At 47.6% G+C, this 17,837-nt stretch overlaps 1 protein-coding gene across 1 annotated transcript; it reads left to right on the top strand.

Moving 5' to 3' along the window:
- Window positions 1-13,697: 13,697 nt before the first annotated feature.
- RETN (resistin) lies at window positions 13,698-15,125 on the top strand. Its single transcript, XM_074350035.1, has 4 exons — window positions 13,698-13,826; window positions 14,011-14,138; window positions 14,482-14,559; window positions 14,883-15,125. Exons 1-4 carry the CDS (start codon window positions 13,786-13,788, stop codon window positions 15,011-15,013), a joined length of 378 nt encoding a protein of 125 aa, XP_074206136.1. The 5' UTR covers window positions 13,698-13,785; the 3' UTR covers window positions 15,014-15,125.
- Window positions 15,126-17,837: the final 2,712 nt, after the last annotated feature.

Here is a 17,837-nt window from a genome sequence, read left to right as displayed (position 1 = left end):
TGCCAGCTGCCCCTAGCCCTTCAGGAACTATTTCAATGGGGCCTGGAGCCACACAAGGCCAGGGGTCTTCTCTAGGCCCTGGGACCAGCGTCTGCATTTGTGTGAGGACAGACCAGACAAACAGCCAATGATGCCTGCTTCCTACCGCAGAGAGTTAGCATCTCCCTGCTCATCCTCCTCCCCGCTTCTCTCAGGGTATTCGGAAGTCCTAACCGCAGGACTTAGCAGAGCCTTTACTGGGGGTATGAATTTGCTAGCACTGCCACAACGAAGTACTACATCCTGGGCAACCTAAACAGCGGAGATTATTCTCTCACAATTCTGGAGCCTGGGAGTCCAAGACCACGGTGTTGGCAGGGTCGGTTTCTCCTAAGCTTCTCTCCTTGTCTTATAGATGGCTGTCTTCTCCCTGTGTCCTCACGTGGTCTCCCCTCTGTGTTTTTGTCCTAATCTCCTCTTCTTATAAAGACACTAGACCTATTGGATTGGAGTCTACGCTAATGACCTCATTTTAACTTAATTATCTTTTAAGTCTCATCTCCAAATACAGCCACATCCTGAGGCATGGGGGTTGGGGCTTCAACATATGAATTTTCTGGGGACACAGTTCAGCCTATGACACTCAGCTAAAACAAGATGTGAACCCACAGCATGAATAAGATAGATGAAGGCCCTTCTCTCTTCATCTGTCTTAGAGAGATAGACGAAGCACAGAAAACACAGCCAGGGCAGCAGTCTGAGGCACAGGGAGCTTTAGGAGCCCGGAGGACATAGTGATATACTCAGCCTGGGGCAGTCAGGGAAGGCTTCCTGGAGGAGGTGAAGCTTAAGAGAATGAAAATTAAGAAGAGTCCAGGAAGGGAGAGAAGGGCGCAGTGGAGGCAAAGGCAAGAGGGTGGAATAGAGCCGAAGGGAAAGGGTCTTGAGGGATGATAGTCTGAGAGCCACATGGGACCTCAGTGAGGATTTGGTCCCCACTAGGGTGATGGGAAACTACAGAAGAGATCTGAGCAGGGGCAAGTGGGGGCCCAAGTCTAATGTTGGCGATGAGACTCAGCTGGGATGGGTGCCTGGGGTGGGAGCCCTGGTGTCTGGGCAAGTTGGGTATAGTGCCCCCCAGGGGAGCACTACTTATTTCCATCCTGTCCCCTCTGGTGATGTGACCAGTCCAAGGTCAGGACCAGGAGGGCGCTGGCAGACACGGGACCCCCAGGGTCCTCCTTCCCCACCCACTGAAGACTTGGGCCTGATTTTGAGGTCACCTATCCTTTTGAGAATTCAGGGAAATCTAAGGGCACTCTTCCCAGAAAAATCCCACACACCGTTTTGCAGGTGGGGCTTTGGAGAAGCAAAAGAACCCTCTGATGCAGCAATTCTAAGATTTACATGAAACTCCTAACCAGGCAGAAAGATAGACGTGCGATGTCGTCGAGTACAAGGGGTGCGACCAGCCCTGGATGCAGGGCTCCCCATGCGGCTTTGGGGAGGGGGGAGTGGGAGAGAGATTGTTTTAAGGTTTAACATTTAAACTCTGCTGCCTGGGAAGCGGTGGTTTTCCTCCAGGACCCGCTTATGTAGGTAAGGGCTGTGAGCACCAGAAGGCGCTGTGGCTCAGTCGGCAGGTTGCTTTGCTCTTTGGCGTCTGTAACTGGAGATTGGGTGACCCTAATTAGAGACGGCGGGGGTCGGGGGTGGGGCGGGAAGTAGGTCACGAGTTACTCAGTAGTTCTCAGCGGTAACGAAACTCTGTTGCTTAAATCACCTCGGCCTCTACCCCTTGTTTGTACGTAGATGACGGGAAGTCCCCCACCGAAGGAAGTGTTGATTCTACAAATAGTCAAGAGCCCCGCCCCCCGCCCCACCCCCCGGACACACACACCATGGGCCAGAGCAGCCGGTAGTGTCAGGGCCCCAGCCGTGTCCCAGGTACCATGCCAAGCCCTCCGCATGCAAAGAGCAGAATTCTCAAAACCCACCTATGAGAATAAAATCCAGCCTCTTTCTGCATCCTGTGACGACGCATCACCCCAGGGGCTCCATACTGTTAACGTCGCTACGATTGGCAGTGGGGTGTAGGGGGCGGAGAGGTGTCCCCTGGTCCCCAACCACTCTCCACACAAAGGTGTTAGCAGCCATGGACTCCTGCCGCCTGGACCCTCTTGAGGATTATTTTCAACGTTTTCATTCCTTTCGCTGGAATTAGCTAGGGTCCTTCTCGAAAGAACTAGCCCTCAGGAACTACTGTAGTCGGTTTGTACGGAAAGTAACAACCCGATGCTTTTTCTCATGTGTTATTTGTGGGTGTGGGGGATCCCCAGGAGGCAGCTGGACACAAGCCCATCTGGGAGGCCTCGGGTGGGTACAGAGCCCAGAGTCACCCGTGGTCACGTTACAAGCTTATAGGAAGCACCCAGGAACCACTGGCTACCACAGTGATAATAATATATTACTACAACATTAGCATATACTATAGTAAAATATTATTCATATAATAATAAATTATGATTTTTTAACACTCAATCGGTCCAGCGCTGGGCTAGGCGGTGGTTCTCAGGATGTGCTAGGAGAGATGGCTCCACAAAATGAGAAAAAAAAGGATTGCTCAGGGCAATTTCAGTGCTTTGGAAGGTCAGAGGGCACCCCCGGGGGTGGGGGCGAGCACTGATGTTCAGGGACACATCAGAGGGTCATAGTTCTTAGCGCGTGCTGTGCAGGGCAGGGGCTCTTCTAGGAAAACACCTCATCCAAGTAATGGGAGGGAAAGGTTTGTGATCTTGAGCTTGTTCTATTTTAAAAAAAAACAAAAAACAGAAAAAATTACAATAGCCAAGACATGGAAACAACCAAATGTCCATTGACAGATGACTGGATAAAGAAGATGTGGTATATATACATATACACACACACATACATATGTACATAATGGAATACCACTCAGTCATAAAAATGATAAAATAACGCCATTTGAAGCAACATGGATGGATCTAGAAATTATCGTACTAAGTGAAGTAAGTTAGAAAGAGAAAGACAAATACCATATGATATCTCGCCTATATGTGGAGTCTGAAAAATGATTCAAATGAACTTATTTGCAAAACAGAAACAGACTCACATAGAGACACAGAAAGCAAACTTATGGTTACCAGAGGGGAAAGGATAAGTTGGGAATTCGGGATTTGCAGATACTAACTACTATCTATAAAACAGATAAACAATGAGTTTCTTCTGTAGGGCACAGGGAACTATATTCAGTAGCTTGCATTAACTTACAGTGAAAAAATATGAAAACGCATATATGTAAGTGTACAGGTGACTGAAACATTATGCTGTACACCAGAAATTGACACAACATTGTAAACTGGCTATACTTCAATAAAAACAAACCAAAACAAACCAAAACAAAAATGTGAGGGTCCCAGGCATGCTGGAGCTGCCAGCTGGGTCAGGAGGGGTGGTGGTGGGATGGTGAAGCCCCTGGATCCCCCGGGGCAGAACAGAAGTACTGAGACCTCTGAGGGAGGGTCTGAGTGGCCAGGGTCTGAGTGGCCCCCAGGGCAGGAAGGGGAAGTCATTGTGATTCAAGGAAAGCTGTGGAAGGGAGAAAAGTGAAGAAGAGAGAGGGCCAGCCTCCCAGGGGGACCCAGAAGTCAGGAAGTAAAGCAACCTTCCCCCTTTTTTTTTTTTTTGGTAAAGTTGCTCAAAATTTGAAAACACAATTAACCAACAGCTGCTGCCAAGAATGTTGTGAAAAGCGTCTGGGGGTGAGGTGAGGAAACCACCCTGCGAGCGGGAAGGTTCTGTTCCAGTTGGGGGGAGCACCATGGGGGTCCCCAGGGCTGAGGTGTTTGAGGGGACAGGACAGAGAGAGGAAGTCCTGGCTGGGGGGGGTCCCTCACCTTGAGAGACCACAATTCTCTGAAACCACTCAGAGTCTCAGTCCCAGTCAGCGGCTGAGGCAATTCTGGGAAAATAATGATTAAAAAAGGGACACTGATGAAACATTCACTATGTGCCTCATTCTCTGTTGTCTACATAGATTCACACAAAGTCCTCGCTTGATGGCATAAGTCAGATGGAGAAAGACTGTATGATCTCACTTATATGCAGAATCTATTTTTCCCCCAGTTTTGTTGAGATAAATTTAAGACGTAGTGATTTAATTCATATATACTGATAAAATAAATATTCACATATTGCAGTGTGAGGAAGTCATTCTGGCTTATCCATGAGTTTAGCTTGAATTTTATGCTAACTAGAACAGCCCGTTTAAGGCTTATCAAACACACACTGTGCATCTGCTTTAATTTTTTTGTTTTGCCATCTCCCAGGCTATAGCTTTCAGTTTGGCTCAAAAAAAAAAATAAATAAAACTCTTTTCTATTCCTGTTCCAGTTTTACTGATTATTTTCATAGACAATAGATTGCAAAATGATCATCATAATAAGGTTAGATGGCACATCTAACAGCCCCTCACATAGTTACAGAGTGTGTGTGTGTGGTGAGAACTTTTAAATTCTACTGTCTGACAACTTTGAAATACACAATACACAGTATGGTTAACTAGAGTCATCATGTTGTACGTTACACCCCCAGAATGTATTCGTTGTTTAACTGGAAGTTTGGACCGCCTTCACCCATTCCCCCCCCGACCCTGTCCCCACAGCCCTGGCAATCACCCAGCTGTTCTCTGTTTCTATGAGTTTGGTCTTTTTAAGATTTACATGCGGAATCTAAAAAAGCTAAGTTCATAGAAACAGAGAATAGAATGGTGGTACCCAGGGGTTGGGGGTGGTGGTGTGGAGGAAACAGGATGATGTTGATCAAAGGGGACAAACTTCCAGTTAGAAGATGAATAAATTCTGGAGATCTAATGCTCAGCATGGTGACTCATTAACAATACTGTTTTGTGTCCTTGAAAGTTGCTAAGAGAGTGGATCTTCAATGTCCTCACCCCACACAGACACAAAAAGGTAACTACAGGAGGTGTTAGAGATGTGAACTAACCTTATGTGGTAATCATTTTGCAATATACACATGTATCACATTGTCATGTTGTACACTGTAAACTCACACAATGTTATGTGTCAATTGTATCTCAAAAAAGCTGGGGGGAGAAAAGCACTCACTTAATCTTCACCCAGGCCCTGTGAGAACATCCCTAAGAATAATCCCATTTGACAGATGGGGAAACTGAGGCCCAGAGGTGCTTAGCCACTTGCTCAAAGCCATGAAGCTAGTAAGTGGCTGAGCTGGGACTCGATCCCTGGAAGTGGGTTGCAGCCTCCTCAGGCATCATCACCACTACAGCATCCTTGAAACTCACTGGCATCTGCTTTTATTGCTTGGATGCACCTGGCTGGGGAGGGAGGGCAGGTATGGAAGGAAGGGGCTGGGGCGACAGCTCGTCTAAGAACCGGGCTGGGTAAAGTGGGTTCTACAAAACTGTTCCTGCCTGCCCCTTACTTTGCCCTGCATGCCCTGTATTCCTCCTCAACCCACTCCTTGTACCCCCCACCTCATGGCATGGGTGGGAAAATGTCTTGGTTAAAAGTAAGGACTTTGGCATCTGGTGAATCTGGATCTGAAATCTCCCCTTTGGCAGTGACTCAGCCTCATCCAGTGTCAGTTTCCCAACTGTGAAATGAGGAACGTGGTGGAGGCTGTCAGGAAGCTGTGGCCAGACTCTCCGATCCATCCCCACACCGTTCTCTTTTACTCACTGTTTCTCAGCTGGGGAGGGGGTATGCAGCTTACTTCCTAACCCCTTCCTCATTTCTTGATTACTCCAGGTGAGTAGGAATATTGGGGAACTTTTCTAAACTTCTGTAATCTTTGAATGCCTTCCTACATAGGGACATTTCATTTCTGTCAATTTCTTTCAAAGAAAAAGAAAAGCAGCAGGAATATTTTCAAAAAGCAGTTGCTCCCCCCCCCCTTTTTTTTAATGGAAGTATTGGGGATTAAACCCAGGACCTCATGCAGGCTAAGCATGCACTCTACCACTGAGTTTTACTCTCCCCTGTTCTCTTTCTCTCTCTTTTTTTTTAATTAAGGAAAACTGGGACAGTGACTGGCCATCCGGGGAGCCCCCACCCCTCACTTCTTAGGGCTAAAATGTGCAGGTCTGGGAATCAGATTGCCTGGGCTCAAATCCCAGCTCCTCCACCAACTGGCTGTGTGACCCCAGGGCAAGTCACTTAACCTCTCTGGACCTCAGCATCCTCTTTTGTGAAGTAGAGCCAATAATCATATCTACCTGACCGGGTGCTGGCGGTGATTAAGTGAGGTCATATGTGTAAATAGCTCAACACAAGGTTAAGCATTCAGCAAACAGTCGACATGATCATATCAGAACTGGCCAGAGAGCCCCCAGATGAAGGACCAAGCATATTCTTCAAGGAAGCGAGAGGCTCAAGGAGCCGGGGAACGCTGAGAGGCAGGTGTGGGTCTCCACAAAGGAAAATCTCTGAGTGGTTAACACTGGGAGTCGCCAGAATTCTCACTACCCAAACTCAAGGCTCTGTCTGGCCCCAAGGTCCTACCAGAGCCACCCACCTGTCCTCTCCCGACTTGTGCTGCCCACAGGTGCTCAGGCTCCCATTCTACAAGGTGGATCCCATCCCCCAGCCCTGGGGCCCCAGGTCAGAAGTGTTTATGGAAAAGAGGCCAGGCTCTCCAGCTTTTGCTAAAGAAATGTGGCAGTGTTCCAAGGCTTTTACTTTAATTTTCTGACATTCATATGGAACAGAAAGCAAGTGTCAATGGTTCTTTTCTGATTTGGCCACCTGTCATTGCGACATCGTCAGCAGGCCAAGTGATTAAGCAAGGCAACCAATCAGAAGCGCAGGGGGCCTCTGCATGTCAATTTTACAGGAAGTGGCAACAGCTTCCAGTCTTCAGGGTGATAACAGGCCCTTTTGTCCAAAATAACTTCAAGGACAGATGTATATTAATAGAGGCGAGAACAAGCTGGTAACACTTATGAATATTCACGAGGTCTGCAGTGCACAGGAAATCCACTTGTATGGGGCAGAAAAATTCTCCCTCTCTGTGGCTTCAGGACACAGATTTCTTTCAAATCTTTGGGAAACTCCCCCCCCATTATAATTTAAATTATAAGTATTTGGTGGTGGTGATGTTTACACAACTGTATGCCTTTGTTAAAATTCATAGAGCTCAGTAAAAAGGGTACATTTTACTGTGTGTAAACTACACCTTATTTTTTTAAACCCAATACTTGGGGAAATCAAAACATTCATGCAGCATGCAGGTATATACACTCGTCAAAATGCATCCAACTGAACACTTAAGATAGATGCATTTTATTGCATGGAAATTATAATTCAATAAAATTGACCTTAGCAAATTATAAGCATGTGATTATTCTATTGTACATTTTAAAGATCTAACTCTAGAATTTTATTAGGTAGTATTAGATGCAAAATTAAGGGCACTAGAGCTCAATTTTGCTGGTAGAAATCAGGGAGAATGAAAGGATTTTTAAAAGGAGAATTAAGAGACTGTCGATGAAAATAATCAGCAAGTAATAGTAGATGTCAACTGAAAAATGTACAACCTAGAAGCTGAGAATTGCGTTTTATTTGGTGGACAAAACTGAGGACTTAAGACCGGGAGACAGCTCTAAGATCGCTCTGAGGGACTGCTCCAAAGAGGCAGGGAAGGAGCCAGGATATATAGGAGTTTTGCAACAAAAACCACGTAGTTGGAACATCAAAAGATTATTGTTAATTAAAGAAAACAAGACATGCCAAGTTAATGAATTCAGTGCTTCTCCTTGTATGGGAAGATGCAAGAGTCCGGGCTCACTGAAATCATTCCTTTGACGTGCACCTTAGCTATCCAGGGCCAGTATCCTCCTGTTCTTTCCCATCCTGAGATCCCCCTGGGTGCAGCGTTGGGGATGGCCGCAGTGGCCGAGGGCTTGCTGGTGGCATCCTGTTTCCATCCTGATTTCCCTTCCTCAAGGCTCACCGCTGGGGGCAGCTATAGTGGCTGATGGCTTGATGGCTGCTGCATCCTTTGTTTACTGATACGGCAGGCTATATTTTTCAACCACATAGGAATCGAAAAGTTTTATTGAGCCAAACTGAGAACTACAGCCCGGAAGACAGCCTCTCAGATAACTGAGGAACTGCTCCAGAGAAGTATGGTTTTCAGCACAGTTTTTTGTCTTGTCAGAACAAAGAGCATCGAACAAATCAGGGATACATTCCTTCAAGATTTAAACAACAACAGCAAAGACCAGCATGCACACAGCACAGAGTCAGTATGGACTTGACGCCTGGGAAGGGAGTCTTATCATCAAAGGAGTACCAGCCTTGGTGTCCCAGGAAGGGAAGCATTTAATCTTTATTTTTGACATGGACATTCTTGACATCTAGTCAATGTGCCCTTTTCTTTAATAATTAAAGCAGATGTAGAGTGGGTGTTTGGTGGGCCACAAACAGGCTGTTTTAGCTAACATCACGTTCAAGGTAACTCATGCATAAGCCAAAATGACTTCCTCAAACCTCAATGTGTGAACATTCCTTTCATCTGGCCATCTAAGGCTCTTCCCTGACACTGAACGAATGGTTGTCAAACTGGGTCTCCAGAGAACCCCACGGGTTCTACACCCCTCCCTGCTTTTCACCCAACCTGTAGTCAGAGCTCCGCGCTTCTGCACCCTTCAAAAGCTTTTCCCTGAAACATTCTGAGACTAAAGGGTTTTGAAAAATGAGAGCTTTCCAAGAATGATTTTTGCCACTTCCCAAGCTACCCTGTGCCCCAGCTAGGTCTGGGGGTCTTCAAGAAAGAGAGCCTCTGTGTAACCAAGCAGGACCCTGTGGGGCCTTCCAGGGACAGACCCCTCCCCCATGTCCTCTGCTGCAGCTCCTCTCTGAAGCACCTAGATAATAGCATCTCATGTATATTTCCTGAGTTTTTCAGATGCTAAAAATCACCACCAAAGGAAAGAAATGAACTACTTGATTATTCATAGCATGTGGACCCCAGACCTCCTGGTGCCTAGGGGTTGATAGTATTGACCACCCTGTTCCCTCCAAATCACTCAATCAGAGGACTGTGCATGAGTTGATCACGTACCCTGCAACCCCCTCCCTCACCTGGCCTTTCAATATGCTTTGCTGAAACCCTTTGGGGACTTTGGGGTTTTCTTGGGCATGAGCCACCCTGTCCTCCTTTCTCGGCCCTGCAATAAACCTTTCTCTGCTCCAGACTCCAGCGTTTCAATTTGTTTGGCCTCATGGTGCAGCAGGCACACGAACTTGCCTCTGGAATTCATTTATTCCAACCAGACTCTCTGCCTTCCCACCCCACAGGTTTTCTTTCAGTTCCTCACACTGGTACACGGTGTCCCACCCCAGAGCTTTAGGATATGCAGTTCCCTCCACCCAGAAAGCCCCTGCTGGCCTGTTCTCCTGGTGAACTCTTGCTCAGTTGCTCCAGTTGCTGCCCAGCCATCTCTTCCTCCATAAGAACTTTCCTAGATTCCTCCACTGGAGAACAGATTTTTTTTTTGAGGGAGAGATATAGTTGATTTACAACGTCAGATTTGTTTCAGGTGTACAACATGGTTGGGAGGCCAATGGAAGCCCTTCAAAGTCCAATGACCATCATTCCTTGGCTCCCAGATGTCTGCCTGCAATCCCTCAAAAGATAAGGTGCATTCTTTCCTGACATGTGTCTGCCCCAGCACAACTAATAGCCTAAGGAAATGGTCACTCTCACAATAGCTCAGGCTGGTTTATTTCAACCCATGTCTCCTCCTTATCGGAATCATAAATCCCACTGCCCTTTCAGGGACCCTAACTTTCTCAACTCACCTAAACCAATTGGAAACTTGTGTGTGAACTGATCACGCACCCTGTGACCCCCTGATGTCACGTAAGCACAAGGAGTCAAATTCTACCCTCCCTTATAAAAGACCTCAGCAACCAACCCTCGGTGCGCATACGGGCAGCTCTTGTCTGCGTGGCCCGCTGTTTTCTGTGGCAGCGTGTCTAATAAACTCCTTTACTGTTCTCCTCCTTTGTCTCTGGTAAATTCTTTTACCGCCTGCTCACCGGCCTGCCGGATCCTACGACAACTGTGATTCAAAATTTTTTTGTAGATGATACTCTATTCATAGTTACTACAAACTATTGGCTGTATTCCCAATGCCATACAATATATCCTTGTTGCTTATTTATTTTATACATAGCAGTTTGTACCTCTTAATCCCTTACCCCTATCTTTCCCCTCTCCCCTCCTCACTGGTAATGTAACCACTAGTTTGTTCTCTGTATCTGTGAGACTATTTCTTTTCTATATTCACTAGTCTGTTTAATATTTTAGATTCTATATGTATTGCAATAGCATACCATACAGTATCTTTCTCTGTCTGACTTATTTCACTAAGCATAATGCCCTCCAAGACATCCATGTTGTTGCAAATGGCAAATTTTCATTCTTTTTTGTGGCTGAGTAATATTTCATTGTATACATACACCACATCCTCTTTACACGTTCATCTGTCCACATACATCCGTATATATATTCTTTTTCAGTTTTTCATTATAGGTTATTATAAGATACTGAATACAGTTCCCTGTGCTATACAGTGGGTCCTTGTTGTTTATTTATTTTACATATACTAGTGTGCATCTGTTAATCCCAAACTCCTGACTTATCTCTTCCACCCCCTTTCCCCTTTGGTAACCATGAGTTTGTTTTCTATGTCTGTGAGTCTGTTCTCTTTTGTAAATAAGTTCATTTGTATAATTTTTTAAGGTTCCACATACAAGTGATACCATATGATACTTATCTTTCTCTCTCTGACTTCACTTAATAATCTCTAGACCCATCCATGTTGCTGCAAATGATATTATTTCATTCTTTTTTATGGCTTTTTCCATAGTATATATATACCAAATCTTCTTTATCCAATCATCTGTGGCTGGACATTTAGGTTGCTTCCATGTCTTGGCTGTTGTGACTAGTGCTGTTATGAACATTGGGGTGCATGTATCTTTTTTAATTAGAGTTTTTGTCTTTTCTGGCTATATCCTCAGGAGTGGGATTGCCGGATCATATGGTAAGTCTATTTTTAGTTTTTAAAGGAATCTCTGTACTACTCTCCATAATGGCTGCACCAATTTACATTCCCACCAGCAGAGTTGGAGGATTCCTTTTTCTCCGCACTCTCCCCAGCATGTATTATTTGTAGACTTTTCAGTGATGGCCATTCTGACTGCTGTGAGGTGATACCTCATTGTAGCTTTGATTTGCATTTCTTTAATTAGCAATGTTGAACATTTTTCATCATGGTTTGGATTTGCATTTCTCTTATGATTAGCAATGTTGAGCATCTTTTCGTGTGCCTGTTGGCCATCTGTGTGTCTTCTTTGGAATAATGTCTGTTCAGATCTTCTGGAGGGGGAGCCCAGATTCTTATATCGGAAGTCCTCCCAGAACTGGGTTCCTGTGCTTCAGGGCACAAGTGACAGGTAGAATTTGAGGCTGATTGAGTGTTCTCTTGGTGTCCATCTTCCTCTGACAGGACAAACTGCAAGAGGGCAGAAGGAGTGTCCCTTTCCCCTCTATTGGATGCACAAGGCTTAGCTTCTAATAGGTGCTCAATCAACATTGCCTACACTTTGGCCCTTGGACACAGTTGTATTTACATCAGGATTCCACAGACACACATCATTTTTACTGAAATGCAACATGCATAAAATGTGCAAATATAAGCATACAGTTCAAACATTTCACTAGCTTACCAGAAGCCCTCTGTCTGCCCCTTTCTTATCTCTACACTCACTCCCAGGAAAATGTTGTCCTCGCTTCCAACATCATAGTTTAGATTAGTTGTGCTTGGTGGGGTTTTGGGTTTTGTTTTTTTTTTTTGTCCTTTGGAATAAATGGATTGATGTAGAATGTTCTCTATTGTGTCTGGGTTTTTCTGCTCACCATTAGGTTGGTGAGAATCCAAATGGCCGAACGAAGCTGCAAGCCACATGTTGATTTCACCTCACACTCACAGCGATTGGCCTAGTGGGGGGCCGGGGGAGGAGTTTTTTCTGTTAAGGGCTAGTTAGTAAAAGTGGTTGGCTTTGTGGGCCTTGTGGTCTCTGTCACCACTTCTCAACTCTGCCAGTGATGTGTGGAGCAGCCACAGATGATATATTCAAAAGTGGGCATGGCTGTGTGCCCGGAAAACTTTTTTTATGGACCCTAGAATTTGAATTTCCTATACTTTCTATATGTCATTAAATATTAACTTTCTAATGATTTTCAAATGTTTAATAACTGATAATGAAAAAGCATACATATGCATAACCGAATCAATATGCTGTACACCAGAAACTAACACAAGACTGTCAATCAACTATACTTCAATACAAAAAATTTAATGTGAGCACTGTTTGGCAGTTCACCAAAAAGTTAAACACAGAATTGCCATATAATCCAGCAATTCCACTCTTGGGTCTGTACCCAAAATAACTGAAAGCAGCCACTCACGGGGATACTTGCATACCCCGGTTCACAGCCGCACTGTTCACAGAAACCCAACTGCCGCAAACGGGTGAATGGATAAACAAGATGTGGTATGTACAAATGATTGAATATTAGCCTTAAAAAGGAATGAAGTTTTTTCTTTTTTGGGTAGGGGTAGGTAATTAGGTTTATTTAAGTTTTTTAATGGAGGTTCTGGGGTTTGAACCCAGGACCTCCTGCACGCTAAGCACACACTCTATCACTGAGCTACACCCTCCCCTCTAGGAGTGAAGTTCTGATACATTCTACAACATGGAGGAATCTTAAAAGATTATGCTCAGCGAAATAAGGCAGACACAGAAGGCTAATTCCGTGTATTTGTAATATGAATAAATAGGCAAATTCATAAAGTAGATTGGAGGTGACCAAGGGCTGGAGGGGAGGGGAGGGTTAGAGTTTAATGGGTAGAGTTTCAGTTTGGGATGCTTAAAAAAAATTCTGGAAATGGAGAGGGGTGATGATTCCACAATATTGTGAATGGACTTAATGCCACTGAATTGTACCCTTGAAAATGGTTAAAATGGTACATTTTATGTGTATACATATATATATTTGGGGGGGGAGGGAGGTAATTCAGTTTGTTTGTTTGTTTGTTTAATTTTTTTAGAGAAGGCGCTGGGGATTGAAACCAGGACGTCATGCATGCGAAGCACCTGCTCTACCCCTTGAGCTATATCCTACCACAGTTTATGTATATTTTACCACAATTTAAAAAAAAATCTATTCCTATTGGAAACAAACACAAACAAAAAAAAAAAGAAAAAGAAAAAGAAAAAGGAAAGAAAACCATTCTTAGCTTGTGAGTGGTACAAAAATAGACGGCAGGCTGGATTTGGCCCATGGGCTGTAACTTGCCAACATCAGTTGTAGATTGTCCCATTGAAGGAATAGACCATGATTTTATCTGTCTGTTCTATTGTGATGGGCATTTGGGAATGAACATGGTATGCAGTTCTCACACAAGGACATGACTTTGGTGACCTTTGTGTTTCTCTGCCTGTCCCTCCAACTGCGGTTTCTGGAATTATTCCCCAGGTAACCATCTCCGGGAGTCCCGCGGATGTGGGAAGGGAAGGCTGTTGAAAGAGGAGGCCCTGGAGCCTACCCTGGGGGCCTCCTCTTAGCCCCGGATGTGGGAAGGGAGGGCCAGGATGCCAAGGGGCTTAGCCAAGACAGGAAGCCCCACACCCGGAGGCCTTAAAGAGAAAGCTGAGGCAGGGGCAAAGGATGTATATTCCAGGATTCTGCCTGCAGAGTCCAAGGAGAGGGTAAGTGACAGGGGCCCCTGCCTCTGCCCAGAGCCTCAGCCAGGGAGCCTGGGCAAAGCTGGCCCTCCAGCCCTGTCCTCCATCGGGACCCAGGGCTCCAGGTCCCACACGCTCGGCGGGCCTGATCCCTCCCAGGCTGGGAAGGGGCTGACCCCACCGTGGGCCCCCTGGTTCTCTCTTGCAGCACCTGCAGGATGAAGGCTCTCCCCCTCCTCCTCGTCCCACTCCTGTGGCTGCTGGTGTGTGGCACGTCACTGTGTCCCATGGATGAAGCCCTCAATGAGAAGATCCAAGATGCCACCAGTTTCCTAAGTGAGGACCCTGACATCTGACCTCAGCAGGGGCCCCTCCAATTCCTGACATGGAGCAGACAAGAAGTGGCCCCGACCCCAATCTCAGCTCCTGCCCGGCTCCACCCTTAACCGCAGCTCCAAACCCTCCTCCCTCCAAAATGCCCACCTCAAGACAGAATCCTGGGAGGCGGTGAGCTCCCCTCCACCTGGGCTCTCCCCCAGGGCCCAGACCACCTGGGACCTCCCCAGGGGAGTTTTTGTGACCCCTTGCCTATGTCCAGACCACAGGGCCTGGGCAGCATAAGAATGGGGGAGGGGAAGCTTGGTCTCACAGTTACCCATCCCCCTCCACCACCCCGCAGTACTTGACGTAGTAAGGAGAGTTCGCCTGGACTGCCGGAGTGTCACCTCCAGGGGGGACCTGGTTACCTGCCCCTCAGGTGAGTACAGAACTCTCAGCTCTGTTCTCGGTACCCTGTAACCCCCTCCGCCACGTCCAGCCTCTATTTCTCTAAGACCATGGAGACCCAGTCTCTACTTCTAGAATGTTCTGGTCTGCACCCCCAGCCTTTTCCCTCCCCACAACTCCCGGACCCTATTTCCTCAGGACCCCGGTGTCCAGGTCCTCAACCGCCAGCGTCCCCACCACCCACGCATCCAGCTCCCATTCTCCAGTGTGAGGGCCTCCAGCCCCCTGGACCCCGAGGCCCGCAGCCTCTGGCTCGGAGCCCAAGCTCTCCCCACTCCTCGCTCCCACTGGCAGGCTTCGCTGTCACCGGCTGCACGTGTGGCTCTGCCTGTGGCTCGTGGGATGTTCGCGCCGAGACCACATGCCACTGCCAGTGCGCAGGCATGGACTGGACAGGAGCCCGCTGCTGTCGCCTGCAGGCCTAGTAGCCTAAAGCTGCACCTGCATACGGGATGGGCCTCGAGGGCGTGGCCAGCCTCAGAGGGGTGGGGTCATGCCCCGGAGGGGCGGGGCTAGAAATAAAGGCTGAGAAGAGGATGGAGAGGGCCTGGGCCCTGTGCTGTGTCTTCTGTGGGGTGAGGGAGACTGAGCTGGCGTCTCCAAAAAGAGCGAGGCGCGTAGTCACCAGAGGGAGTGGGGTGGGGGGACAACTGCGACTTTCTTCTGCCCCATTCCCCACTCCTCCCTTGTGGTCCCCCACTTCTACTTCTGAAAAAATGGGGACTTAACTTCCTCTAATGACACCCACACCCAAGGTTCGTGGCCACCTTCAGGAGGGGAAGGGAGTGTTACCTTTGAAGCCAACCTGTCGGTCACCCTAGCGTTTCGGACCTCCCGGGAAGTTGCTGGGTCATTCTTCCCCACTGCCCACAATGAGGCCTCCTCAGGGATCTGGGTCTGGACAGGGCAGGGACCCTCACCCACCCTATCCACGTGTGCTCCCGGGACTCAGGCCACCAGCAGCCCCTGGGTCAGGGTGCATCCCTGAGCCATCGGGGAGCCCAAAGCCCTGAGCCCCATCCCTCTCTCCTCACCTGCATCAGGGGACCCCCAAGGGGCAGACAAAGCTGGGTCATGAGCAGGAAGGAGTCTTCACAGGGGTCTGGGGAGAACTCCTACCTGATGCTACCTACATCACCAATTCACGTTTTCACATGCACAGGTGCAGTTTTGAGTAATTACAGCTCATGGTATGTACCTCTCATGAGCCCTCAAATATGAAAACACAGGGCAGGGGGCTTGTATCTTTGATGTATCTGGCTCTTAGAAAGAGCTTGGTAGATAGAAGGTGTTCGGGAAATGTCTGTTGAATAAATAACCACACACACGTGGCTACACCAACTAGGTGCGCACACTACATGCACATACGTAGTTACTCGTGGCCATGTGCACGCACAGTACAAAACCCAGTTACCATGGTTACACAGAGACACGCCGCCCACAGATACACACATGCCCACTGAACGGAGAGACCCAGGGACACACAGACACATGTATGCCTCGGACAGACTCTCATACTTCCAACATCAAGTCCCGCCCCCACCCCCATGACACCGGTCTCAGCCTGGAGTCAAAACCCTAGAAGGGAAATCCTCAGCACCACAGGGAGAGGGGCACAACCCAGGTGATTCAAGGTCTAGTTCCTGAGAATCCTAACCCAGGAGTCTTAAAAGCCAGTCCCTGAGAGATGCAGGCAGAGAATTCAGAATACTTGGTGCTCAATCTTAAAAGGGACCCCAGAGGTAAACATCACAGTCCCCAGCATACTCCTCAGGCTGGAGAATGGAGGACAGGGTGGAGTTCCAGCTTTCAAGATGTTTTGGACTCTCCTCCCACTGGCAACTACCCGCTATGATGTCTGATACTGGTGGCCATGAGCTGAGGTCACAAACACTCCTGGTGCCTGTGGCATCCACCCAGTCTCTGATCCAGGCATTCTCCTCCCACGTCCTTCATCCTAATCCCACTTCGGCCTTGGGGTTGGAGTGGGATCACTGATTCAGAAGTGTGTTAAGAACCAGAGGGGGTGAGTCGAGTACCTTGTCTAGCCTGTCCTTCACTGGCGTGAAGGGAGGAGCACTCCAGTGTCTCCAGACCCTGATGTGAATGCCCCCTTGTCTCCAAGACCCACAATTGTCCTTCTCTATGGACCCCAAGAAAGGCCTCTTCAGAGCGCTCAGTTCCAACAGTCACCCTCCTGTCCCAGAGCACAGACTTTGACAGGCAACCCCTCCCCCTTCTTAAGCCTCCTTCCTCTTTTGCCAAATGCCTGGCCCCTGTAGTAGCCAGACCCACGTCAAGCTAGCTGGAGCAAAAGCGAAAGGACATTTCTGGATTATGTAACTGAAAGGCCCAGGGTTAGAACAACAGATTCAAGTATGGCTGGATCCAGGGTCTCAAATGATGTGTCCAGGACCCTACTCCCTGTCAGGTCTGCTTTCCTCAGTGCTGGCTTCACTTTCAAGCAGGCTCTCTCTTGTCACAGCTCCAGGCCTACATCCTCACAGTCTTACGGCCGCAGGGTGAGGAGTGAGTGGGGGAAAGAGGATACCCTTTTTCCTGGTTAACCCACCAAGAGCCTCAGGACTAAATTTCATTGGTTGAGTCTGGCTCATGTTCCTGCCCCTGTGCCAAATTTTGGACTCTGATTGGCTGGGCTTGGATCCTATGCCCACCCTAAACCAATCCCTAGTTAGGACATATTTTCTTTCTTAAAAGAAAGCCGAGATAGTTACTCAGTGAAAGTCTGGTCAGGCAACCTCAGGAGCCCTCTTAGGCCACTGTGACATGGTTGCTTGAGGGTCTCCAGTTTGGGGACTAACTTTTCCTCAAAGTCCAGAGGGCTGGGGCCTGGTCTCAGCCTCATCAGAGCCAGGGAAAGGTGTAATGCTGTGGCCCCACTCCCTGTGCCTGTCCATCAGAGCAAAGCCAGTTCGCCACTGGCCCATCTCTTCTGTGACTGTTGGGCTGGGTGTGGGGTCACATTTCCCAGTAAGTGGAGTCTTTGTAAGACCAGATACAAGGGCTGGCATCTAACCACTATTAAATCAATCTTCCTTGAGCAGACAAGATTGGCAATGCTTTAGGAAAGAGAATGTTATCCTCACTGGATCTTGGGGACCATTCCAAAATTATCTAGAATTTAATCACACGTTTTAAATCTAAAACATACTCACTTCCTACACATAGAAAGTTTCAAACTTATTTTTTCCAAAGGGAGAGTAATGGAGCAGGACCCTATGGGGCCTT

Source organism: Camelus bactrianus, chromosome 22, assembly GCF_048773025.1.
Source record: "Camelus bactrianus isolate YW-2024 breed Bactrian camel chromosome 22, ASM4877302v1, whole genome shotgun sequence".
Taxonomy (NCBI): domain Eukaryota; kingdom Metazoa; phylum Chordata; class Mammalia; order Artiodactyla; family Camelidae; genus Camelus; species Camelus bactrianus.
Note: the sequence above shows the minus strand (reverse complement) of the source record. Positions and strands in the feature narration are given on the sequence as shown.

Coding starts and splice junctions, on each gene's coding strand:
- RETN (XM_074350035.1), top strand. CDS start 13,786: ATGTATATTCCAGGATTCTGCCTGCAGAGTCCAAGGAGAGG. Junction 13,827..14,010: donor CTGCAGAGTCCAAGGAGAGG/GTAAGTGACAGG, acceptor TCTCTCTTGCAG/CACCTGCAGGATGAAGGCTC. Junction 14,139..14,481: donor AGATGCCACCAGTTTCCTAA/GTGAGGACCCTG, acceptor ACCACCCCGCAG/TACTTGACGTAGTAAGGAGA.